A 27469-nucleotide genomic window follows, 5' to 3' on the forward strand; every position below is an offset into this window, starting at 1 on the left:
CTGGTCATTCACCCTTCTAACCCAAGGGCCCAGGCCGATTGTACCTATACTGTATCTAAACTGGCACCGCTAGCGGAGTCTATCGCTAGTTGGTGGCACTCTTTTTGAGATACAGTTAGATACTGTATTAAATCTAATATCTTTGAAATGCAGTAAAGGAATACTAGAATGCATTATATAACTCTTTAATGTAGAAATCCACTGAAACAGTCTGTCAACATCAGAAGACATTTTGTGACCAAGTCAAGCCATGAGTGATATTGAACCCTCAACAAAAGACGAGTTCATGTATTCATCAGGTGAGGACAATCTGTTTGAAAATGCCATTTGAGAGGACAGCTAATTTCATTATCTTCTCTATCTGTGACAACTCAATGCCTATCATGTGAAAAACTGAAGGAACATATCCCACAGTAAGCTTGTTATAAGACCACACTACCTGAATAACAAATTATGTTCAGGCGTTAACCCTTTATGTAGATCTTTGTAAATAGAACTGTGTGACCCACTTCACTATAACATGATCCGTGCAGCGAGGCAATAACATCTATGACTTTATAATTAGTCTAGGTATTGAGCTGCTATATTGTGGGGTTTAATTACATAGGCAGTCATTGTGGCTGTGACTACACTTACAGGTGCAGCCAAGCATGGTATTGTGTGTTTCAGGTCTGTTGCGTAACACAGTTGGGTCGTTCCTAGAAAAGAGTCCCTTTTGCGTATTTTAAGTAGAAATTGTGCACCAATATTGAATTTTAAAAGTCTGTTATATTAATTGAACTGCCCTTTAATATAGATCACATGGAGAATTCAATAAATCTACATTTTTATATGAATAAAGGCTTGTTAAAGTGCAAAATTCAGCATTGTGACATGTCCCTCTGTCAACCCTGTGTCACTTCTAGGAAGATTTTAACCCACTTAAGTTCTACCATCATTGTAAAGCCCTAGCTATGTTGTTGCTTAGAGAAAGTCATTTCTGAAGATTACTATTTATTTCATATGATTAGTGATTCATTTACATATGTCCCTCATTTTAAAGTCAACCCTGTTATGTGAACGTAATTATCTTTTTAGTATTGTGACTCTATTCCTTAAAAATAAATAATCAAAAGAATCATTGAACATCTACTAGTCAAATCATAGAGTTAAAGCAGGTGAACTGGTTCTACTCTTTCTGGCCATTTTCTGGTGTTTTGTGGTGGAAAACGGAGTGGGTCGAGCATAACCTGTCAACCCTTTCACCCACAGATAGACAGGCTAGAAATGTTTTAAGAATTTCATATTTTGTTGTGAAGCTTGCATTCAATTGCCACTCCCTGTTGCGTACTACAAGCTTCCATTCCCCCTGTCATAAGGGGATTTCTGGCTAATTTAAGAAGAATTTGTCAACCCTGTTACAGTCAACACTGTTACTTTATTTGTCACTTAATAAGCCATTACTAAAGTCATTTTTTTAATTTACCCTCTTGAGATGGGGGGGGGGGGGGGGGGTTTATGAAGTTGAACATGTGCTCTTCATGACAGAATGTTTATGACAGAAGTTACACTTCCCAAAACATTATCAGCCGGACCAGCATTCAGTACACTGGGCGGGCGGGTGAGAGGAAACAACAGTGAACCATTACAGGACGTTTGTATGGCCTATCATTACAGCTGAGGGAAGCCTCGCAGAAAAGAATCATCTGCTTATTGTATAGACGCAGTATAAGCCTGCTGAGAAATGATCAGCTTGAAGAATGTTTATGATGATGTACCCGGAATGTTAACAGAGTTAATGATCACCTCAGCATGATATTAATGTAGGTGTTTAAAAAGATTCAATGAAGCTAGGTGTTTAGTTATGCAAGCATAGGCTATAAGCAAAGTAAAGGTATAAAAAAACGGAACACAACAGATTCAGCCTCATATAAAGTGACACCAACTGCTACAGAAGCAACCCAAATTGATATGCAGAACATTGAGTTCCCTGGATTACTGTAGACGTAAGGGGATCTCGCTAAAGCCCACTCTCTGTCTGAGTGTGTCCCAAATGGTCCCTATATATTCCCTGGTCAAAATGTAGTGCACTACAAAGGGAATAGGGTGGCCATTTGGGACGCATTTTCTGTCTTACCTAGGATATTGGGCATGGGCAGACAGGTGTTGTGGAGCTTCCCGCTGTAGAACTCCAGGCCGATGATGGCAAACATGAGAATGGCGAAGAAGAGCAACAGGCCAATCTGGAGCAGCGGCACCATGGCTTTCATGATGGATTTCAGGACTATCTGCAGGCCTGGTCACACACAGAGAGATAGAGAGACAACCGTCATGTGTCGTCAGTGCCAACAATGAGTCACAGCTCCAAACAATTATGGATGGGAAGTGTGGGAACCACTTAGAGCAGATAGTGTCAGCACTCTCACTTAGACAGCACTCTCACTTTGGATAATACAACACTTCCACGAAGACATTGTTGCCCGTCCTCATTTTGGGAGTGGTTTTCAGTTTGACTCAGTTGTGGTCTGCCAACAAAATAACTCATTAGGGATGAACTTCACCAACTCCAAAATGAGGTTGGACAGAGGTACTGCAGACGCCAGAAGAACAAGTAAAGATACCTATATAATGTACAGAATTCCAAATATATACTGTATATATAGACAGAGCAGATCCATGGACATCCATCCAGTATATGTGATCTGGTGGTGGGCTACTCACTGGGGATTCCAGAGACCAGTTTGAGGGGTCTGAGCACACGGACGGCCCTCAGGGTCCGCAGGTCCACTGGGATGTTCATATGAGCTCCCGCTGTGGCCAGAATCCTGCATACACACACACACACACACACACACACACACACACACACACACACACACACACACACACACACACACACACACACACACACACACACACACACACACACACACACACACACACACACACCACAGAGATAATTATTAAATCAGTTATACAGCGTTAATATCCCATTAATATTTCAAAGAGAATGTAATATGTGAAACATTATCTGAGTCTGAATCAGGTATTGCATGATACATTTCTTTGTGTAGATCCAGAACCCGTCATGACTGAACCTATCCCATAGTGGGGGGGGGGGGGGGGGGTAATAAATTGGCACTGGTGCGTCTAGATAAAGTACTTGTAGTATTCATCACATCAGTTTCCCAGATAAACATGACACTTCATCATTACACAGTCTGATTGTCTCTAATTAAACTCAGGCAACGCTGGGCCAATTGTGCGCCGCCCTATGGGACTCCCAATCACAGCCAGCCTGGATTCGAACCATGGACCACAGTGGACTCCATCTATTTCATTGAGATGTAGTGTCTTAGACTGCTGCGCCACTCAGGAGCTGAGGATATCAGGCTATTAGCTTCTATATCTTACAAATGTATGAATGAGTAATACTTGAATCTTAAAAACAATGAAATAGCATTGGTCAAGATTCAAGAAACATGATTGACAGATCAATATTTCAGTGAAATGGTCCATTGGTGTAATTCTGCTCCTACTCTGTTTAAAGCTAACACTCGGCAGCTATCCAAGCACTTCATCTCTGGGTCTTATCATCAGTTATATTTTCTCATCAGACTGGAGTACAATGAGACCAGCCATTACAGATGTGACCCACTCAAAAGGTTCAGGAGCAGCAGGGAGGGGAAGGGGCTTCTAGGGTTCAAGCAACCTGGTTTCACTGGTACACCAGGCAGTGAACGCAGGAGAAAACAAGTCCTATTTTTGTCTGCACTGCGTAGGGGGAAGGCACTGACAAATTCTATTTAGGAAATGAAGACTGCAGCTAGTACGAGGAAGAGAGAGAGACAAGGTTCCTGTCTGTGTAAGTGGGCGTTCCCTCTCTCACATGAGCATACTTTCCCGCTCACATGGGAAAGCATCCCCCCCGCATGCTCAGAAAAAAATTGCCTGTTAGATGTATTTCTCTACCCCCTGGATAAATGGTGCAGTCCACGGGCTCTAAGTAAATATCAGCTAGTACCTGGAACAGATGTGAAGCAGCTCATTATAAAATGCAAATGTTATCCTTTCTTTGATGTGCCTCCTAATAGGAGGCAACTTATTGGAGATGCAGTGCAACAGGTACAATAGACATAAAGGAGGCTGGTGCGTCCTGGCCCCTCCTCTCCTCCTTCATCACTCCTTCTCTCCTCTACGTTATAGTGGCACTATGCTGTGCACACTTGGGGGGGACCAGAGCTTCCGCCCCCTATTTTTACCTCACCCCCTTTCTCTCTTACACACTTCCAGTGAGATTCACTCCACACCATAATAGGAGATATAGACAACCCATGGTCACCCCTCTCACTGCTTTTGACCTCATTCATTTCTGCCCTTCCCCTCTCTTTGCCCAGATCTGACAGCACGTCAGTGTTGCAGATGATGCAGCTGCAGTTGATATGACTTCATAAAACATAGAAGTGATAACTTTTTTCAACCATTGTTAGGCCTATATCTCAATTTTGTAATTTCCTGTTAACTGTGTTACACAGACATAATACAGATTATGTTGAATATGGCACAGATCCAATTATAGTTTGAAAAGAAGAGCTACAGCCATATTTTGGTGAGGATTAGCCACATCTAGGATGTCAGGACACCGGGGTGTCAAGACTGGAAAGAGCTATTAAAATAGCACGTCCATACAGAGATGATATTATTTCATCTGGGATGAGCTGAGAACAGACAGAGCCTCCTCCCCTTCTCCAAATCATTACCAAATCTGGGCTGCTCTTTAGTTGTTATGGAGACGGGTGGGGGGGGGGGGGGGGTCTAGGAGCTAAAAATGTCATCCCCATTTAGTCTGCTGATGGACTTCCTGCTCAGGCAGACACCCTTGTGATTTGTGAGAAGCCAGCCAGGTGAGCTGTATTCTAGTCTGGTCTATATTAGTGGACAGAGAGAGTGGCCACTGGGCAGGTGCACGTGTAGGCTAGGTACACGAGCTTGATGAGACATAGTTACAGCCTTCCAGTCCCATTCAACAGAAGGCATTAGAAAATAAAGAGCAAATCTATGTGGGTGGTGCACATTTCTACAATTGAGTATTCCATTCAGCAAATACAGTTTACACAACAAAATTCAGAGGCAACAGCGTTAGTTTTTTAAAACGTTGTCAGCCTGGGAGCATAATGCGGCATGTTAAAACCCTGTGAGGAGTAAGGACACTGTGGGAGGCTTCAGAAGGAATGGAGGCTCTTTCTTTGTGCTAGAAAGCAGAGCAGTGTGGGAGTACCTCAGCAACACAAAGCCTGGGTAAGGACAAATCCACTGTCAGTTTCACTGCATGCCAGGGAACAATCTACTGTCACTGACTTTACTACATCATGCCAGAAAACAAAAGCTGTTCACTTTGGCCCTCAGCTGCAGAATTCACACTCATTACTGATCCCATACTTCTCCATGTCTGATAATTATCTGCTGGTGTCAACAATGTGACACAACTGTAAATCCATAGACAAGTAACCACCATAACACTTCACATGACAGTGACATAAAGTACAGATGTAGGATCTTAAAGGGATACTTTGGGATTTTGGCAATGAAGCCCTTTATCTACTTTCCCAGAGTCAGATGAACTTGTGGATACCATTTGTATTTTTCTGTGTGCAGTTTGAAGGAAGTTGCTAACTAGCGCTAGCACAATTGCTAACTCGCGTTAGTGCAATGACTGGAAGTCTATGGGTATCTGCAGATACCTATAGACTTTCAGTCATTGCACTAACGCGAGTTAGCATTAGCTTGCGAAACTACCTCTAACTTCCTTCATACTGGACACAGAGACATAAAGATGGTATCCACAAATTAATCTGACTCTGGAGAAGTATTGTAGATGATGGACCTCATTGCCAAAATCCTGACGTATCCATTTAATTTGAGCCAGTTTGCTACAGCAGGAAAATAATCCTGCAGCAACATGAAATATGAATTATTATGCAGATTATAATTAATAGACATTTTTAATGGGGTTCATACATTTTTTGTAAGGGAAAATCAAGTCTATTTCAAAGTGAAAATTACAAACTTCGGAAGCCTTTTAAACCTGAAATACACTACAAGTTATACAATTCCTGCATTTCAGAAAAGTTATCCTGCAACAGGGTCCTCAAATGAAGATCCTTCATCTGTAATACATAAGTCATAATGCTATCAATATCATGACATGATTGACACCTGTCACTAGCATTATGTCAAATGATAGACAGCTGTCATTTCTCGAGGCCAAATCTAGGTTAGGAAGTTATCTAACTGACAACTTTCATCTTGAGGACATGGAGAGTTCAGCTGTATCATTGACGTCTTTGCTTTTGATAAATTGCTGTAACTAAGGTCTACCTTTATGCCGTCACTGTTTCTACAAGACACCCGTTTTGTGTTTGCCCATGATGGTGCGCTGTGTGGAGCATGCTGCTGGGCCCCTTTATAGCCTGAGACAGAGACAACAAACCCTGTCTGTCTCAGTCAGTCAGTCAACCTGACCCTGGGCTGTTCTCATGATAATACCCTGCCCACACTAGTCACAAAAACAGCTCTACATAATTCCTCAATACTGTAGGACAATATCCAAAATACAATAGTCTATTTCTGCCTCACATGGCAAGACTTTGTGTGATCGTGGTGACCAGATTTGGTGGTGGGGAATCCAAGAATCTCGAAGACATAGCCAATCACTAACAACACATATGGAACAGTAACAAATATAGCTTAACATTACTGTACTGTGTACAGTGTATATGTTGGCCACATTCAATAATGTGTGTTAATTACTGCTCTTCAGCCTATGTGTACTCTACTGTATAGTCTCTCATCAACCCTGCTCCTTTACGCTGTGTCTTATCAATCATTCACCAGATCTATTATTCATCTTGGCTAAAGAGCAAACACTTAGCTAATTGTCACACATCCAATTCGGACAGCTGGTGACAGACACCTAAGGACAGTTAGACAACAGAGATGCAAAAGTGTTAAGGATTGCACCTCGATTTGATATTAGTAAACTGGAGCTTGCTGATTATTTCCAAACACTGTGCTAAGCCTTGGGCATTGATTCACTGGGGATTTCATAGGAGCTCATTACCAATATTTGTACCTTATAAAGGAGAAGTCCATCTAGACATCTTGTAATCCGCTTGCGTTCATATTCATCACTTTGTTTTGTGGAAAAGATTTGTCTATTCTCAGAATGTAGGTTAACTCTTATAACACAAAATAACATACCATTCAATGTGTTATGTGAATTATATCACTCTGTGTATTTATAGTCAGAAAACATTGACACGTGACAGTTTCTAAGCACCTTAAACAGCTCTGAATCTATCTGGATGAGCATTTTCTCTCTGGCAGCCATCTGCTGTGAAAAACAGTTTATGTTACACCAGGATGCCAGGATGAAATCATGTTTTCTTAGAAACAAATTGTATTCTCAGGCATCTTACGCCAGAGGTTACCGTATCACTTAGTAGCCTACAACGCTACATTGCTACATTGCACTCCATACTTACCCAGCAGGGTGGGGTAATGCACACTCTTCCTCCACTGCGTAACCACCACATGCAAACTTCAAAGGGCCTTTCATTTCATCATCTCTGATGGTAAAGACTTCTTCACATCTCTCTGTATCATAAGGAACCTACGGCCCTGGCCTCACCCCTGGATCCTTTGCTTGAGGCTCCCCCTGGACCAGAGCTAATGCATAATACAACTGCAGGGATAACACCATGTCACTTTTTTTATTTAACCTTTATTAAACTAGGCAAGTCAGTTAAGAACAAATTCTTATTTACAATGACAGCCTACTGGGGAACAGTGGGTTAACTGCCTTGTTCGGGGGCAGAACGACTGATTTTTACCTTATCAGCTCAGGGATTCGATCCAGGAACCTTTCAGTTACTGGCCCAATGCTCTAACCACTAGGGTACCTGCTGCCGCAAAATGAAAACATTTTATTGCATGGGGTCTCAGGCTCTGACTGACCCAGCATGTGGGAACTTGATCTACGCCCAGGGATGCCAGCCCTTTCTGACAGTCCAGGAGTGGGCAGCTATCAAAGGACATGATGATGTGTGTGTAGCAGCAGTGAGCCTGTACCACCTCCATGTGCCTAGGCCCATTTGATCTCAGTGCCCCCCAAACACAGCCCATCTATCTACAGTACTCCCCTTTACACCCTGGATATCAATTTGTTCAATTTAGTTGCTTGTCACAGATACTACAGTCAATAATTAAAAATGTTAAGCTCCGTATAAACTTCAAAGGAGTCAGAGAAGGCATCCTGCAGAAGTGAAAAGGCAATTTCACCACAATGGGCCATTTGATGCTCCCTGCGGGTACATTTCAGTAAATACCTTTTGTCCCAGTAAAACACTGTGGCTCCAAAACAATGACAACAGCACACATTCATACAAGAAATGGGAGAACAGGGAGTTACCTTAAAATTGCTTTTCCACAAACAAACACCACAGGGAATCAAATGACAGAGAGATAATTTGTGATGCTATAGATGTTAATTATCCTTGGCAGATACCATCTGTCTTTGTTTGTCTGATTAAGAGGTAAATTGAAGACAAACCGTAGTAAAGATTTACAGTACAGCCATCTGGTTTCCCTTTCAGCTGGATACAAATGAAATAACCCAAATAGAAAATACAGTCATCTCCTAAATTATTGGCACCCTTGATAAAGATGAGCAAAACAGACTGTAGAAAATAAAAAATACAAATACTGCGCAATATTGTATGCTCCAAAAAAAAAATATATATATATTATTTTATACTAATGCAATTGCTCAGAGAAAAAATATTTGGTTTAACCCATAAGAGTCTAAGCCCTGTCTAAGCCGGGAGAGGAAGGGGGTTCTACTAATAACAGATACACTACATGAAACAACAGATAGCCCCCCCAATAAAATCTAAAGGAAGTTTGCATGCCAGCCTGCCGAAACTGCCCCTTTTGAGCAAACTGTATAAATTATGGGTTAAGAAAAAGCACATCAGACCAGAAAGACGTGAAGCTGCAGTTGCACGTTTAAAGTGGTTTGAACTTTGAATCTCAAAACGAGGTAGAGATGTTAAACTCACCAACCGGACAATCACTGGTACGCTGATTAGCTGTCCGAAGTAAAGTATCTTCAAAAGCAAATTTAAGTAGGACCATTCTGTTACTCTGCTCAAACCATCGTATTACGCTACTCTCATCACCCCACTGGGAAACCATCTATACGCTGGCTAGCCTTTCTTCAAAGAAGCATCTTCAAGAGTAAATGGAAGGAAAGTCAACTTTGTAGTTCATGACTATACGACAAGTCACCTGATACTCCTAATCTTACCTCATTTGCACACACTGTATATAGATTTTTTTCTATTGTGTTATTGACTGTACGTTTGTTTATTCCATGTGTAACTCTGTGTTGTTGTTTGTGTCGCACTGCTTTGCTTTATCTTGGCCAGGTCGCAGTTGTAAATGAGAACTTGTTCTCAACTGGCCTACCTGGTTAAATAAAGGTGAAATAAAAAAATAATAATAAATAAAAATACCGGACGACTACAGAGAAGGATAAGAGAAAAAGACTCATCATAACCATTTCGGACAATCAGAGCCTTACAAGCGTGCTGCGAAAAGGCTCCCTTTCCAAACTCCCTTTCCAAGGCTGCCCTGTTCCCTGAGAGATATCGGCTAACCCAGGCATTTCACGTAAATACAATCATGATTTCTTACTCAAAGCGGGTGGCAATTCATGTGCAAAGTGTATGGTTACTGTAAGTGAGAGTAGTTTCTGAATGTACCAATGTTAACTGTCTCTGTCCCTCTCTCTCTCCCTCTCCATCTCTTCTTTAACAAGCAGCCATGTTGTTATCATTCCGCTAGGGACCTGTTTTAGCTTATTAAGTCTCCAGTCAATAAGCGATGCAAAGTGTGTATGTTTATCCTGTGTTCCCATTTAATTTGCTAATAAATAAATAAATAAACCAATTTGTGTAGTACTGAATCATAAGTAAGGCTTGGATTTTTGCAGATGCAAGGAGGTTCCGACTGTTCAGAATGATGATATGATACAAGTTTATAATTAACAAGTTGACTGTTTACGGATGTGATTGGTAAAGTCCTTTTAGAGTTTAATTCAGGAGATGGTAACTCTTTAAACAACCACTCTCGTGGCGCCCCAGATCCTAATGAGTTAATTGTTACATTATTAATTTAGATCGGGTAACAATTAAACATAGTTAGGTAATTAGATAAATAACAGTCTTCAGATTAATGTTGAAGTCATGTCACGACAGGAGTCAAATTAGTGTGTAGCCCAAACTGTTCGACGCTACAGACAGAAGTTGGCAGATCGGCTGTTCCCGACTACAGTCGAGTCCCAAGACGCTTCGGACACTACAGACGATTTTGTGAGAAGACCGATTTTCGGGATGTCTCATGGTATGATAAACACCGCTCTAGCTCTGCCACCTTTCACTGCAGATGCGGAAGTGCAACATCGGCGGATGGGGTGGATTGAGACGCATCCAATGCAAAAAAACATATCTCCAGTTTAAACTGACAGATTTTTGTCCCCGATTCAGGAAACTAGGCGTATGTCGCAAGTCACGACTTCACAGGAGAGCAGTTTGAATGTAAACATTTTTTTTGCATAAAAATCTGAGTTACAACATGGCTGGATATTTTTAGTAGTATACACTCAGTATACCAAACATTAAGAACACCTTCCTAATATTGAGTTGCACTCCCCCCTTTTGCCCTCAGAACAGCCTCAATTCATCAGGGCATGACCTCTACAAGGTGTCAAAAGTGTTCCACAGGGATGCTGGCCCATGTTGAATCCAATGCTTTCCACAGTTGTGTCAAGTTGGCTGGATGTCCTTTGGGTGGTGGACCATTCTTGAAAAACACGGGAAACTGTTGAGCGTGAAAAACCCAGCAGCGTTGCAGTTCTTGACACAAACCGGTGCGCCTGGCACTGACTACCATACCCCGTTGAAAGAAACGTAAATATTTTGTCTTGCCCATTCACTCTCTGAATGGCACATGTCATGACGTTGCCCTCTTTGGGTACAGCGAGCACCACCCCTCTCTCTCTCTCTCTCCTACACCCAGGCTGCTGTTAGGCAGGTCATAAATTCCTGGAGGAGATTCTTACTCATGGCCAGACAGTATAGAGAGAGAGTGAGTTTTCATAGAGAGAACAAAGGAACTTCTTCCACCTCACAGAACTTGAGAACTGAACAATATTCATGTTCTGGAGAATGTATAAATGGTCAGTGAAGTAGCCAGCTACGAACTGGTCTGTTTGGTACAATTTTGTGAAACTCACGAGAGACAATACAGCCACATTACCATAACCCTGTTTATACAAGAGTCTCAGTTATGAGGTCTGCATCTAATTATTATATAACATGAATGAGTAAAGATGAAACTATTTGTGAAATGATGTGATGCTATGTAATGATGTTAATGTGAGAGAATTGATTTCTGTTTAAAGTTTCACTAAGTCATTGGCCCGCCCCCAGGAGCACAGACATGACCTGGCATCATGGGACAGCCCTTTTCTATGTTCCGAATAAAAACCCCACCTGGGTTTTCCCACTGCAGACCAAGCTTACCTCGATTACCGAGAGGACTAAGGTTTGAGTATAGACCATGCTTCTCTCAATTTTGAGAGGGCTAAGGTTTGAGTAGAGACCAGCTTACCTCGATAACCACAAGAGGGCTAAGGTTTCAGACGATTAAACTGGTTAAATGGTTAAACTCTGAGACTATCGAACAGACAGAATAAGAACAAATCTTTGATACTAATTACTAGTCTGCAGCTAGGAATTCGGTATCATTGAACGCGAAGACCGACAACCGCCGAAACATCTATCCTATAACCACATTGCTGAATGTTACTCTGAACTATCCATTCTAACCACGGCAGAGAGAGAGAGGGCGGACAAACTCTCCAACAGAAACAAACTTTCCAACAGAGATCACGGCGACACACTGAGAGTAAATATATATATTGATTGCAATTATTCCCCAATGAGTGAGCGTTCATGTGCAAAGGATTAGCATTTCAGTTGTTATAATTATCACTTTGTAGTGTCTTTTATCTCAGTCGACCCCCACTTCCCTTTTGTCCACCAAGCCGCGATACTGGTTTATCCCACTAGGGAAACTCCGCTATCATTTCCTTGGAACTATATCTACTTTTTGTTTGTGTGCATTTCTGTGATTATTTACTTAGTAAATAAATGATTTAAGACAATTGATGTATGGATGACTCATAGTGAAGACTGAGTTCGTGCAGATAACCAACAATTTACGACGTTTGGAATGAGACTAACGTGAGGTAAACAATAATTCATTAATTGGAAGACTAATTGATCAGATATTAAAATATCTGAAAGTTATATTAGGAAAATTAACTTTGTAATCTGAATATTTTCCTTGGTGCCCCGAATTCCTAGTTAATTACAGTTACATGATTAAGTTAGTTTAATCACGTAATAATAATTACAGAGAATTTTTGATAACAATAAGTCTTCAGTTTAATGATGCCAAAGACACGACACACACTTACACAATCCATGTCGCAATTGTTTCAAGGGTTAAAAATCCTTCTTTAACCTGTCTCCTCCCCCTTCATCTACACTGATTAAAGTGGATTTATCAAGTGACACCAATAAGGGATCATAGCTTTCACATGGATTCACCTGGTCAATCTACACTGTGTTGCCAAAAGTATGTGGACACTCAAAATTATGTGTATTAATATGGAGTTGGTCCCCAACTCTGCTGCTATAACAGCCTCCACTCTTCTGGAAAGGCTTTCCACTAGATGTTAGAACATTGCTGTGCGGACTTGCTTCCATTCAGCCACATGAGCATTAGTGAGGTCGGGAGATTCGGCCTGGCTTGCAGTCTGCATTCCAATTCATCCCAAAGGTGTTCAATGGGGTTAATGTCAGGGCTCTGTGCAGGCCAGTCAAGTTCTTCCACACCGATCTCGACAACCCATTTCTGTATGGACCTCGCTTTGTGCACTGGGGCATTGTCATGCTGAAACAAGAAAGGGCATTCCCCAAACTGTTGCCACAAAGTTGGAAGTACAGAATCGTCTAGAATGTCATTGTATGCTGTAGTGTTAAGATTTCCCTTCATTGGAACTAAGGGGCCTAGCCCGAACCATGAAAAACAGCCTCAACTTTGCAGTTGGCACAATGAATTCGGGAAGGTAATGTTCTCCTGGCATCCGCCAAACCCAGAATCTTCCGTCGAACTGCCAGATGGTGAAGCGTGAATCATCATTCCAGAGAACGCATTTCCACTGCGCCAGAGTCCAATGGCGGCGAGCTTTACACCACTCGAGCCAACGCTCGGCATTGCGCATGGTGATCTTAGGCTTGTGTGCGGCTGTTCAGCCATGGAAACCTATCTCATGAAGCTCCCGACGAACAGTTCTTGTGCTGACATTGCTTCCAGAGGCAGTTTGGAACTCGGTAGTAAGTGTTGCAACAGAGGACAGACAATTTTTATGTGTTACGAGCTTCAGCACTCGGTGGTCCCGTTCTGTGAGCTTGTGTGGCCTACCACTTAGAGGCTGAGCATTTGTTGCTCTTAGACGTTTCCACTTCACAATAACAGCACAGTTGACCAGGGCAGCTCTAGCAGGGCAGAAATTTGACAAGCTGACTTGTTGGAAAGGTGGCATCCTATGACGGTGCCATGTTGAAAGTCACTGAGCTCTTCAGTAAGGGCCATTCTACTGCCAATGTTTGTCTATAGAGATTAAATGGCTGTGTGCTCGATTTTATACACCTTTCAGCAACAGGTGTGGCTGAAATAGCTGAATCCACTAATTTGAAGGGGTGTCCACATACTTCTCATCAAGTAGTGTATGTCACAGAAAGAGCAGGTGTTCTTAATGTTTTGTACACTCAGTATATGTTGACCACTGAGACCAGATGGGTTACTTAAATTCAATATATTGGTCATATCTATTCTAGTTCAGGGCACTACAGCTTTTAGAGGAGACCACAGAGAGACTGAGCAAAGGCAAGAGAATGATAATTCAATACTGTATGTGGTTCATCTGCCTTCACCTTTATCTCTGAGGATATAAACTGATTTAGGTCCTGACCACTTTGAAACAATGCAAGGTGACAAAGAGCAGAGGACAGAAAAGGGGACCTTTTACTACATGGCTGGATATTTTTTAAGTAGTATACACTGAAAATACCAAACATTAGTAACACCTTCATACTAAACCCTGTTCAAAGGCACTTAAATAATTTGTTTTGCATACACAATCCATGTCGCAATTGTCTCAAGACTTACAAATCCTTCTTTAATCTGTCTCCTCCCCTTCATCTACGCTGATTGAAGTGGATTTAACAAGTGACATCATTAAGGGATCATAGCTTTCACCTGGATTCACCTGGTCAGTCTATGTCTATTGAAGATGGCGCCGAAGAACATGGCTGACGTTTTACATTCTCCCAAACAATTGTGCTATTTTGTTCGTTTTTTTGCATTTTGTGTATTTTGTACATAATGTAGCTGCTACTGTCTCTTATGACCGAAAAGAACTTCTGGACATCAGAACAGCGATTACTCACCTGGACTGGAAGAATCGTTTCCTTTAAAGAGTCCTACGAGAAGGATATACAGTTGAAGTCGGAAGTTTACATACACTTAGGTTGGAGTCATTGAAACTCATTTTTCAACCACTTTTTCAACCACACAAATATCTTGTTAAGAAACTATAGTTTTGGTAAGTCGGTTAGGACATCTACTTTGTGCATGACACAAGTAGTTTTTCCAACAATTGTTTACAGACAGATTATTTCACTTATAATTCACTGTATCACAAATCCAGTGGGTCAGAAGTTTACATACACTAAGTTGACTGTGCCTTTAAACAGCTTGGAAAATTCCAGAAAATGATGTCATGGCTTTAGAAGCTTCTGATAGGCTAATTGACATCCTTTGAGTCAATTGGAGGTGTACCTGTGAATGTATTTCAAGGCCTACCTTCAAACTCAGTGCCTCTGCTTGACATCATTGGAAAATCAAAACAAATCAGCCAAGACATCAGAAAAAAATTGTAGACCTCCACAAGTCTGGAAAAACACCATCCCAACCGTGAAGCATGGGGGTGGCAGCATCATGTTGTGGGGGTGCTTTGCTGCAGGAGGGACTGGTGCACTTCACAAAATAGATGGCAGCATGAGGTAGGAAAATGATGTGGATATATTGAAGCAACAAAGTCAAGGTGTTGGAGTGGCCATCACAAAGCCCTGACCTCAATCCCATAGAAAATTTGTGGGCAGAACTGAAAAAGCGTGTGCGAGCAAGGAGGCCTACAAACCTGACTCAGTTACACTAGTTCTGTCAGGAGGAATGGGCCAAGATTCACCCAACTTGTTGTGGGAAGCTTGTGGAAGGCTAACGTTTGACCCAAGTTAAAGAATTTAAAGGCAATGCTACCAAATACTAATTGTGTGTATGTAAACTTCTGACCCACTGGGAATGTGATGAAAGAAATAAAAGCTGAAATAAATGCTTCTCTCTACTATTATTCTGACATTTCACATTCTTAAAATAAAGTGGTTATCCTAACTGACCTAAGACACAGAATTTTTACTCGGATTAAATGTCAGGAATTGTGAAAAACTGAGTTTAAATGTATTTGGCTAAGGTGTATGTAAACTTCTGACTTCAATTGTTCTGCTTTCACTAGAACAGGCCCAGATCCCCGTAATTTGCTTGAAGAAAAGGGGCCGCAGATCGGGCTGCCCTCTGAGAATCCGTAGGCGAGCGAGTAAACTCCCATTGCCATCTGTTCTTCTTACTAAAGTGCAATCATTGGAAAATAAAATGAATGACCTACGATTAAGATTATCCTACCAACGGGACATTAAAAACTGTAACATCTTATGTTTCACCGAGACGTGGCTGAAGGACGATACGGATAATATAGAACTGGTGGTATTTTCCATGCACCGTCAGAACAGAGAAGCTACGTCTGGTAAGATGAAGGGTGGGGGTGTGTGTCTATTTGTCAATAACAGCTGGTGCGCGATGTCTAATATTAAAGAAGTCTCAAGGTATTGCTCGCCTGAGGTAGAGTACCTTATGATAAGCTGTAGACCACACTATCTACCAAGAGAGTTCTCATCTATATTATTCATAGCTGTAAATTTATCACCACAGAATGAAGCTGGCACTAAGACCGCTCTCAACCAACTCTATAAGGCCATAAGCAAAGAAGAAAATGCTCACCCAGAAGCAGCGCTCATAGTTGCCGGGGACTTTAATACAGGCAAACTTAAATCAGTTTTACCACATTTTTACCAGCATGTCACATGTGCAACCAGAGGAAAACAAATCCTAGACCACCTTTACTCCACACACATAGATGCATACATTTGTCAAACTTGACCATACCTTTATCCTCCTGATTCCTGCTTCCAAGCAAAAACTAAAGCAGGAAGTACCAGTGAGTCGCTCAATACGGAAGTGGTCAGATGACGCGTATGCTACACCACAAGACTGTTTTGTTGGCACAGACTGGAATATGTTCCCGGGATTCATCCAATGGCATTGAGGAGTACACCACCACATTATCATGGTCCAAACATACATTTTTAAGACAGTCGTGAAGAGGGCACGACAACACCTTTTCCCTCTCAGGAGAATGAAAAGATTTGGTATGGGTCCCCAGATCCAAAAAAGGTTCTACAGCTGCACCATCGAGAGCATCCTGACTGGTTGCATCACCGCCTGGTATGGCAACTGCTCGGCATCTGACCGTAAGGCGCTACAGAGGGTAGTGCGTATGGCCCAGTACATCACTGGGGCCAAGCTTTCTGCCATCCAGGAGCTATATCATAGGCGGTGTCAGAGGAAAGCCCATCAAACTGTCAGAGACTCCAGTCACAAGCACGGCAAGTGGTACCGGAGCGCCAAGTCTAGGACCAAAAGGCTCCTCAACAGCTTCTACCTCCAAGGCACAAGACTGCTGAACAATTAATAAAATCGCCACCGGACTATTTACATCGACCCCCCCCCCCCTTTTGTACACTGCTGCTACTCGTTGTTTATTATCTATGCATAGTCACTTCACCCCTACCTACATGTACAAATTACCTCAGCTAACCTGTACCCCCGCACACTGACTCAGTACCGGTACCCCCTGTATATAGCCTCGTTATTGTGTTTCTTTTTATTATCATTTTTGACTTTAGTCTATTTGGTAAATATTTTCTTAACTCCTCTTGAACTGCACTGTTGGTTAAGGGCTTGTAAGTAAGCATTTCACGGTAAGGTCTACACTTGTTGTATTTGGCGCATGTGACAAATAAAGTTTGAGTTGATTTGTCATGGGAAGAGCAGGTGTTCTTAATGTTTTGTATACTCAGTATATGTTGACCACTGAGACCAGATGGGCAAACATAAAGGTTGCTAAAATTCAATATACTGGTTATATCTATTCTACACTGATAAAAAATATAAACGCAACATTCAACAATTTCAAAGATTTTACTGAGGTACAGTTCATATAAGGAAATAAGTCATCTAAAATAAATAAATTAAGCCCTTATCTATGGATTTCACATGACTGGGAATAAAGATATTCATCTCTTGATCTCTATGGTAGAGAAATTAACATTCAATTCTCTGCCAACAGCTCTGGTGGACATTCCTGCAGTCAGCATGCCAATTGCATGATCCCTCAAAACTTGAGACATCTGTGGCATTGTGTTGCATGACAAAACTGCACATTTTAGAGTGGCCTTTTATTGTCATCAGCACAAGGTGCACCTGTGTAATGATCATGCTGTTTAATCAGCTTCTTGATATGCCATACCTGTCAACTGGATGGATTATCTTGGTAAAAGAGAAATGCTCACAAACAGGGATATAAACACATTTGTGCACAACATTTGAGAGAAATAAGCTTTTTGTGCGTATGGAAAATGTCTGGGATATTTTATTTCTGCTCATGAAACATGGGACCAACACTTTACATGTTATATTTATATTTTTGTTCCGGGTAGTTTTGGGCACTACAGCCTTTAGAGGAGACCACAGAGAGACTGGGAAAAGGCAAGAGGAGGATAATTAAATACTGTATGTGGTTAATCTGCCTTCACCTTTCTGTCTGAGGATATAAACAGATTTAGGTCCTTACCACTTTGAAACAATGCACGGTGACAAGGAGCAGGGAACAGAAACAGGGACCTTGAATATTCAGATCATTGTCAAATATCTGTAAGGGGGCTTGTTTGTACCGTGCTGTAATGTAGTGAAGCAGTACAGATAAGCAATCCCTTTCTCTCCCTTCTACTGAACACAACTGACCTAGAGAAGTGAATGCTCTCTCCTTTATTCAAAACTTAAATAATGTCTCAGCATGTTAAATGTGCAACGGGAGGGAAAAAAATTCTAGACCACCTTTACTCCACACACAGAGACCTGTACAAAGCTCTCCCTCGCCCTCCATTTAGCAAATCTGACCATAACTCTATCCTCCTGATTCCTGCTTCCAAGCAAAAATTAAAGCAGGAAGCACCAGTGACTCGGTCTATAAAAAAAGTGGTCAGATGAAGCAGATGCTAAACTACAGGACTGTTTTGCTAGGACAGACTGGAATATGTTCCGGGATTCTTCCAATGGCATTGAGGAGTACAGCGCATCAGTCACTGGCTTCATCAATAAGTGCATCAATGACGTCGTCCCCACAGTGACTTTACATACATATCCCAACCAGAAGCCATGGATTACAGGCAACATCGGCATCGAGCTAAAGGCTAGAGCTGCCGCTTTCAAGGAGCGGGAGACTAATCCAGACGCTAATAAGAAATCCCGCTATGCCCTCCGACGAACCATCTAACAAGCAAAGCGTCAATACAGGATTAAGATTGAATCCTACTACACCGGCTCTGACGCTCGTCGGATGTGGCAGGGATTGAAAGCTATTACAGACTACAAAGGGAAGCACAGTCAAGAGCTGTCCAGTGACACAAGCCTTCCAGATGAGCTAAATAACTCCTATGCTCGCTTCGAGGCAAGTATCACTGAAACATGCATGAGAGGATCAGCTGTTCTGGACGACTGTGTGATGACGCTCTCCGCAGCCGATGTGAGTAAGACCTTTAAACAGGTCAACATTCACAAGGCCGGATTACCAGGACGTGCACTCCGAGCATGCGCTGACCAACTGGCAAGTGTCTTCACTGACATTTTCAACCTCTCCCTGTCTGAGTCTGTAATACCAACATGTTTCAAGCAGACCACCGTAGTCCCTGTTCCCAAGAACACTAAGGTAACCTGCCTAAATGACTACCGACCCGTAGTACTCACGTCTGTAGCCATGAAATGCTTTGAAAGGCTAGTCATGGCTCACATCAACACCATTATCCCAGAAACACTAGACCCACTTCAATTTGCATACCGCACCAACAGATCCAAAGATGATGCAATCTCTATTGCACTCCACACAGCCCTTTCCCACCTGGACAAATGGAACACCTATGTGAGAATGCTATTCATTGACTACAGCTCAGCGTTCAACACCATAGTGCCCTCAATGCTCATCACTAAGCTAAGGACCCTGGGACTTAACACATCAACTCTGCAACTGGTTCCTGGACTTCCTGACGGGTCGCCCCCAGGTAGTAAGGGTAGGTAACAACACATCCACCACGCTGATCCTCAACACGGGGACCCTCAGGGGTGTGTGCTCAGTCCCCTCCTGTACTCCCTGTTCACTCATAACTGCACAGCCAGGCACGACTCCAACACCATCATTAAGTTTGCTGATGACACAACAGTGGTAGGCCTGATCACTGACAACGATGAAACAGCCTATAGGGAGGAGGTCAGAGACCTGACCGTGTGGTACAAGGACAACAACCTCTCCCTCAACGTGATCAAGACTAAGGAGATGATTGCGGACTACAGGAAAAGGAGGACCGAGCACGCCCCCATTCTTATCGACAGGGCTGTAGTGGAGCAGGATGAGAGTTTCAAGTTCCTTGGTGTCCACATCACCAACAAACTAACATGGTCCAAGCACACCAAGACAGTCATGAAGAGGGCACGACAAAACCTATTCCCCCTCAGGAGACTGAAAAGATTTGACATAGGTCCTCAGATCCTCAAAAGGTTTTACTGCTGCACCATCGAGAGCATCCTGACGGGTTGCATCACTGCCTGGTATGGCAACTGCTCGGCCTCCGACTGCAAGGCACTACAGAGGGTAGTGCGTACGGCCCAGTACATCACAGGGCCTCTATACCAGGCGGTGTCAGAGGAAGGCCTTAAAAATTGTCAAAGTCTCCAGCCACCCTAGTCATAGACTGTTCTCTCTGCTACCACACGGCAAGCGGTACCGGAGTACCAAGTCTAGGTCCAAGAGGCTTCTAAACAGATTCTACCCCCAAGCCATAAAACTCCTGAACAGCTAATCAAATGGCTACACAGACTATTTGCATTGCCCCTCCCCCCTACACTGCTGCTACCCTCTGTTATTATCTATGCATAGCCATTTTAACAACTCTACCTACATGTACATAATTACCTCAATTACCTCGACACCGGTGCCCCCCGCACATTGACACCTTGACTCTGTACCGATACCCACTGTTTATAGCCGGTATTATAGCCGGTATTGTAATTTACTACTGATCTTTAATTATTTGTTATTCTTATCGCTTACTTTTTTAGGGATTTTCTTAAAACTGCATTGTTGGTTAAGGGCTTGTAAGTAAGCATTTAACTGTAAGGTCTACCTACACCTGTTGTATTCGGCGCATGTGACAAATAAAATGTAATTTGATTTGAAGTCTTTGTAAGAGGCATACCTCAGACTTTACCACAAATAGAACAAACAGTCACTTCAACATCAATTCACCAAACCTTTACAAAGTAGCAATGCCTCCTGTAAATATCACAACTGTTTTCACCTGATTTCAAAAGCCTTTCAGTCAGCTCTTGTTGGCCAGATCAGACAGATAAAATATCTCCCTGTGTCTCTCCCACTCAGCCTCTCTTTGAAGCAGAGCAGCATGTGCTCACTCTGGGTACTTGACCATGTGATTATCATTCACTAAATGAATCCTAAATTAGAGATAAAACACATCCCTCTACTGGCTACTCTAAAGCAATTCATAATGTTGATGAATGAAGTGAAAACAGTCCACACAAAAACGACATGGAGACATTATTGTCATGTCAACAAACTCCCTCACGACGCCAGGTCAGCGGAGTCAATCACCACCTTCCGGAGACACCTGAAACCCCACCTCTTTAAGGAATACCTAGGATAGGATAAAGTAATCCTTCTAACCCCCCCCCCCCCTTAAAAGAGTTAGATGCACTATTGTAAAGTGGTTGTTCCACTGGATATCATAAGGTGAATGCACCAATTTGTAAGTCGCTCTGGATAAGAGCGTCTGCTAAATGACTTAAATGTAAATGTAAATGTAATGTCACTGATATGTTTCCTCTATGGCATCCAAGGCGCATTGCCCAGAATATACAGAATTGTGCATGACAAAAAAAGTGTCCAGTTGGATGTCGCAAAGCACGAAGTGAAACCTCAGAGTCTGTTGGCATCATCTCCCTGTATCACAGACCAACAGTGCCAGGGCTTGTCAGATCCTCCCTTATGTTCAGTAAAGCAGTGCCTCTGGGCAGCAGTACTGTGTGTTCCCATTCCAGAGCCATGTTGTCACAGAACACACTTCCTAACATCAGCCCTGAGATAATAATAGTGTGTGAACAGATCCGCACAGCACCACAATCACATGCCTGGTGAAGAGAACCAGCAGACTGAATATCTAAGGGCTCAGAGAGTACTTATCACCTCTGAACGTAATTTGCGAACCGACGATGCACTAATTTTATATGTGAAAAATGTCGGCAGTCAGACATCTTCAGCTTGTGGTCCCTAAAACACAGCGCGCTGAACAATCGTCAGATGAATGCTAGATCCACATTTGGTGTAATGTGTGTGGGTCTTAATTAACACTCCTTCAGGGAGCTGTGACCAGACCATCAGCACAGTCACAGCACAGTCAGCCATCACCTGTGAACTCCTCCTGCTCACTCCCTAAATGTGATGCTAACCACAGGCTCCAAAGCCTTACTTCTCTTCCCTCATTACGGCTCAGTCGGCTCTGTCAGCGCCAGTTTCTCTGCTGATGCTGTGAGAAGGGAAAATAAGAAACTCTCCCATTAGGAGCCTGTCCCTCTTAGCCAAGTGAGTATAAAAAAAGCTGATGGGATACAAAGCCCAGGACGAACAATGGGCCTGCTAGCTGTGACAGCTGTTTGTCTGTCCTGTCCGTGTGGACACCCCCGCACCGCTCCGTCACATCCTCCAGTCCTATCCTATCCTATCCTGTCCTCTCCTCATCTTTCAGACACAGCTGTACATCTTGCCTGGAGCCAGGGATTGAATTTCTTCACTTGTGAAAGCTCTACCATATACATGTCTCAGTCCCCAGTGTTTGTCATAAGCCATTTGATACATAGCCGGATAGAGGGGAAGCAGGTCCAAATCATTCATGTCACAATCTCCCTGAAGACTGAGGAACAAAAGCTGCGACTTGAGTTTTAAACAAACATGATATTGTCTGTGTATTCTGGAACAGGTTATGCCTTAGACCGCTGCGCCACTCGGGAGCCCTCTTAGATGAGTCCAACTTTTTTTTAAAGCATGGTAAAGTTATTAATTACACTTTGGATGGTGTATCAATACACCCAGTCACTACAAAGATACAGGTGTCCTTGCTAACTCAGTTGCCGAAGAGGAAGGAAAACGCTCAGGGATTTCACCATGAGGCCAATGATGACTTTAAAACAGTTAACTTTATGTCCGGAATACAAAGCGTTATGTTTGGGGCAAATCCAACAGAACACATTACTGAGTACCACCCTCCATATTTTCAAGCATGGTGGTGACTGCATCATGTTATGGGTATGCTTGTCATCGGCAAGGACTAGGGAGTTTTGGGGGGGATAAAAATAAACGGAATAGAGCTAAGCACAGGCAAAATCCTGGTGGAAAATTCAGTCTGCTTTCCAACAGAAACTGGGAGAGAAATGTACCTTTCAGCAGGACAATAACCTAAAACACAAGGCTAAATATACACTGGAGTTGCTTACCAAGATGACATTGACTGTTCCTGAGTGTCCTAGTTACAGTTTTGACTTAAATCGGCTTGAAAATCAATGTCAATACTTTAAAATGGCTGTCTAGCAATGATCAACAACCAACATAATAATAATGTGCAAATATTGTACAATCCAGGTGTGCAAAGCTCTTAGAGATTTCCCAGAAAGACACAGCTGTAATCACTGCCAAAAGTGATTCTAACATGTATTGACTCAGGGGTGTGAATACTGTAAATGAGATATTTCTGTATTTCATTTCCAATACATGTCTAAAAACATGTTTTGACTTTGTCATTATGGGGTATTGTGTGTAGATGAAAAAAAAAAGTATTTCAATAAAAATTTTCAAGGACAAAATGTACATATATTTCAGTATTTTCATTGTTCTAGTGGAGACATTAACATTAGTAATCTCCCCCCAATTATTTTTTAAGGAAAATAGTTTAATATTTTGATTAGATTTTTTATTAGTATATTTTTTTAAAGTATGCACTTAGGTGTCTGTAATAGAATACATGTGGCAAAGACGAACGCAGGCCTCCCGAGTGGCGCAGTGGTCTAAGGCAATACATTTCCGTGACAGCCACTAGAGATCCTTGTTCGAGTCAAGGCTCTGTTGCAGCCTGCCGCAACCGGGAGACCCATGGGGTGGCGAGCAATTGGCTCAGCGTCGTCCTGGTTAGAGGAGGTTTTGGCCGGCAAGGATGTTCTTGTTCCATTGTGCACTAGTGACTCCTGTGGTGGACCGGGCACAATGCACGCTGACACGGTTGCCAGGTGTACGGTGTTTCCTCTGACACATTGGTGTTTCTGGGTGAAGCAGACATTGTGTTAAGAAGCAGAGCGACTTGGCTGGGTTGTGTTTCGGTGGACGCACGGCTCACGACCTTCGCCTCTCCCGAGTCTGAATGGGAGTTGCAGCAATGAGATAAGACTGTAACTACCAATCGGGGAGAAAAAGGAATAATAAATAATAAAAGACGAATGCAGAATTATTATTTTTTTTACACTGGTGGGGGAGTGCCAAGATGGAGGCTTCAACAATGCGCCCCCTATCAGTCATCTAGTGTATCATTTAAATAATTGTGTACTGGTAATCCTTACTTCCTGTGTTTACCTCCCCTTAAGCTTCCACAAACACACAAGACACTTAAGTACAGAGATATCGCTCACACATGCATGCACACACAAAATCCCTTCCTCTTTCACTTAACTTACAGTATAGTTGAATACAATTACAGCAGAGGACAGCATTACTCCTAATATCAGAGAAATATACTGTTGAGCCCTTAAACCAGGGTTCCCCAACTGAATTTTCATTGTTGGACAAAAACGACTGCAAAGACACCAGGAAATCAGCTCCTAGTGATTTACATTTTGGAAATCTGTTCCCAATTATTCCCACGCATAATAGAGAGACATATGTGTACTTTTATTTATACATCTTATTTTTATTGTTGGACATAAAGGACTGTAAAAACCCCAGGAAATCAACTCCAAGTGATTTTAATTTCGGAAATCTGTTCCCAAGTATTCCCACGCATAATAGAAAGACATATGTGACCGTAAACAAATAATAATAATTCAAAATGATAGATTGGATTTATATAGCACTTTTCTACCAACTGAGGTACTCAAAGCGCTTTACATAGTAGGGGGAAATGTGTAACACCCACCTCAGTGATGCACAGTGACCATTTTTGTGCCAAAATGCTCACCACACATCAGCTGTCAGGTGGAAAGGTGATATATGCCCATTAGGAATGAGAGGGATGATTAGGGTGCCATGATGAAATGTGGCCAGGTTTGGAATTTAGCCATGACACCGGGGTGAACACCCCTACTCTTACAATAAGCGCCATGGGATTTTGAATGACCACAGAGAGTCAGGACACCCGTTTTAACGTCCCATCCGCAAGACGGCACCCTACGCAGGACAATGTTCCCAAATGTAATCAAGGTTGGAAATGATTATGTTTTAGTCAAATATTATATATGTTTAGGCTTCTTACGGTTCATTTGCAGTCTAAAAATATTTGTTTTATTATGTTCCGTCCGTGGCTGAATCTAGTTGATGATCCCTGCCTTAAACAGTTCCTTTTCCCTCTGACCTCTGTCTGCACATGTCTGTTCTTTAAAAGCTAATGGATACTGATGACTCCTCCACTATTACCACAAAATCTCATAATCACACATTTCTTAATAAGGTTGCAAACCCCTGCCGGATTTGCAAGTTTGTGTGTCTGTGAGAAAGAGCAACTGCGAGTGGGAGATTCATTGCATTATATTATGGTTGCCGTGGACAGAACAATAATAAAGAAAAAAGCATCTAAACCTCACTTCATTATACCAAAAATGAATGAAATTAAACCTACAAGCGATTTACCTCCAAACTATATCAAGTCCCCCCATAGTGATGGCTGTACATAAACTGAGATTGGGGCATACTGTCGTCATGCTATAGACTGTTTCATGTGAAATATACTGGTTATGCTGTATTCATGATAACAGACTGCCAGACCTGATGTCACACATGCTTGACTGGGAGCTGATATGTGCTCTGATTTACTATCAGTCAGAAAGCAGATGTCTTCTACCATCCAGGTCCATGAATCATTCAACTCTCTCTGTACGTTCAAAGTGGAGAAAACGCGATACAGTTGTCAACCTGTCTAGCTGTCAGTGCTGGAAAGTGGAAAGTGTTCACTAAGAGTAATACAATTATATGAAATGCTAGATTGATACATCTGGAAGCTGACATCATTTGGCAAGGGCCAGTAACTGACAGGTGAGGTAAGAAACTACTGACAAAAATACAGTCATCTAAACTGGAATAGAAAACCCCTCTGAACATTGCATTAAATACCCAGTGCAGTCAAAATGCTGTGTTTTATATCATATTGTACAATAGCTGATGAAACTAACACTGTAAAAGTGTGAAAACAATTGTAGCAGTTATATTTCCTGATAGTTGCTGGTTGAAAGTACAATCTACATAGGACTTCGTAATCAGCAGGTTTGCATGGGCAGGAGTTTCAGCTTTCCGGGTTGACATCACCATGAGGTAAATTGGTTAACAAACTAGAGTTCCGAAACTCTCTGCCAATAACAGCTAGTTTATCAGTTTCTCTCCCCACTCAGACCACTTCCAGACAGTCCTAGCTAAATTCTTGCTTCAGAATTTTTTTTTTTTGCTAAATAGTTTTTTGCTAAATAGCTATTTTGCCTAGTCCATACTGTATGCCTGGTAAGCCAAGCAATTTGAGGAAATTAGCAAAATGATCTCATAAGCAGACAGTTTTTTCCCTCACACTATATGATTCATTTTATATTCAATTTATATTGCTATTGTTTGACATTAAGCTCTACAAGTCTAAGCCTTTGGGATAGGGGGTTATACTAATATAACATATGGAATTGTTTAAAGATGGCCATACCATGGATCATTTAGCTATTTGATTTTTAATTTTAGGACCCCTGTTGGTATAAAAAAATGATATTGAAAAATGATTTGATAAAATGTTGAATTTGGACTGCTTAGTTTGTAGACTTAACCATTTGGATGCTACAGACGTTTCCATGATGTCTCCTGGTCTGACAAACAGCGCTGTAGCTATGCCACTTTCCACTGCAGATGCAGAAGGCCAACATAGGCAGATGCAGTTGATTGAGACGCAGCCCATACAGACATCTCTACCTTAAAAATACGGATTTTAATGTACATTAGTTTCAATCAACTTCAGTGGGTTAAGGGCTCAATTCTAAGAACCCTTACACAATGGTATAGGTCGGGGCTGTGTCAGAAATATTTTTGCTATTTTCACAGCGGGAATTATGAAAACAGTAGCTGCCGGTGGCGTGAAAGGACTGGGTTTTTATTAATAAATAAGTTGTAGGTGTCAAGGCTTGACCCCTCAATGGCCAATCAGAACGTGCATCATGCTTCAAGTTGTGTATTTACGGTCTATTATGTATTGCATTGTCATCAACTCCAATTAGCCTACATGGAGGGGGTTTTACGCACGTCCAAAATAATAACGAGAGCTGGCTAAAATAATGATAGAAACGGGATGTCCGCTCACTGTTGCAGCTCCTAAACATATTATTTTAATTAAGCTTCAGTGATTAGTTTCTTATGTTTCTAAATACAAGGGTTATATGAGCATATAGGCACTGTGCGTCACGGCTGGATAGGTTGTACTTCCGTTCTCAAATCCATGTCATTACCATCTGCGTTACCGCTAAGACCTGCTTTTTGTTGGTCTTAAATCTCACAATT

The 27469-nt window shown here is 42.0% G+C and overlaps 1 protein-coding gene across 1 annotated transcript in view; it reads right to left on the reverse strand.

Moving 5' to 3' along the window:
- The window catches only part of LOC139578464 (voltage-dependent R-type calcium channel subunit alpha-1E-like), a 130557-nt gene that overhangs the window by 60744 nt on the left and 42344 nt on the right, over window positions 1–27469 (reverse strand). Inside the window, exons 5-6 of the mRNA XM_071406092.1 lie at window positions 2701–2804; window positions 2117–2275 (exon numbers count right to left, since the gene is read on the reverse strand). Of these exons, the coding sequence (XP_071262193.1) occupies window positions 2117–2275; window positions 2701–2804 (263 nt within the window). The remainder of the gene's footprint in view (window positions 1–2116; window positions 2276–2700; window positions 2805–27469) is intronic.

The sequence above is a fragment of the Salvelinus alpinus genome, chromosome 6, assembly GCF_045679555.1.
Source record: "Salvelinus alpinus chromosome 6, SLU_Salpinus.1, whole genome shotgun sequence".
Taxonomy (NCBI): Eukaryota; Metazoa; Chordata; class Actinopteri; order Salmoniformes; family Salmonidae; genus Salvelinus; species Salvelinus alpinus.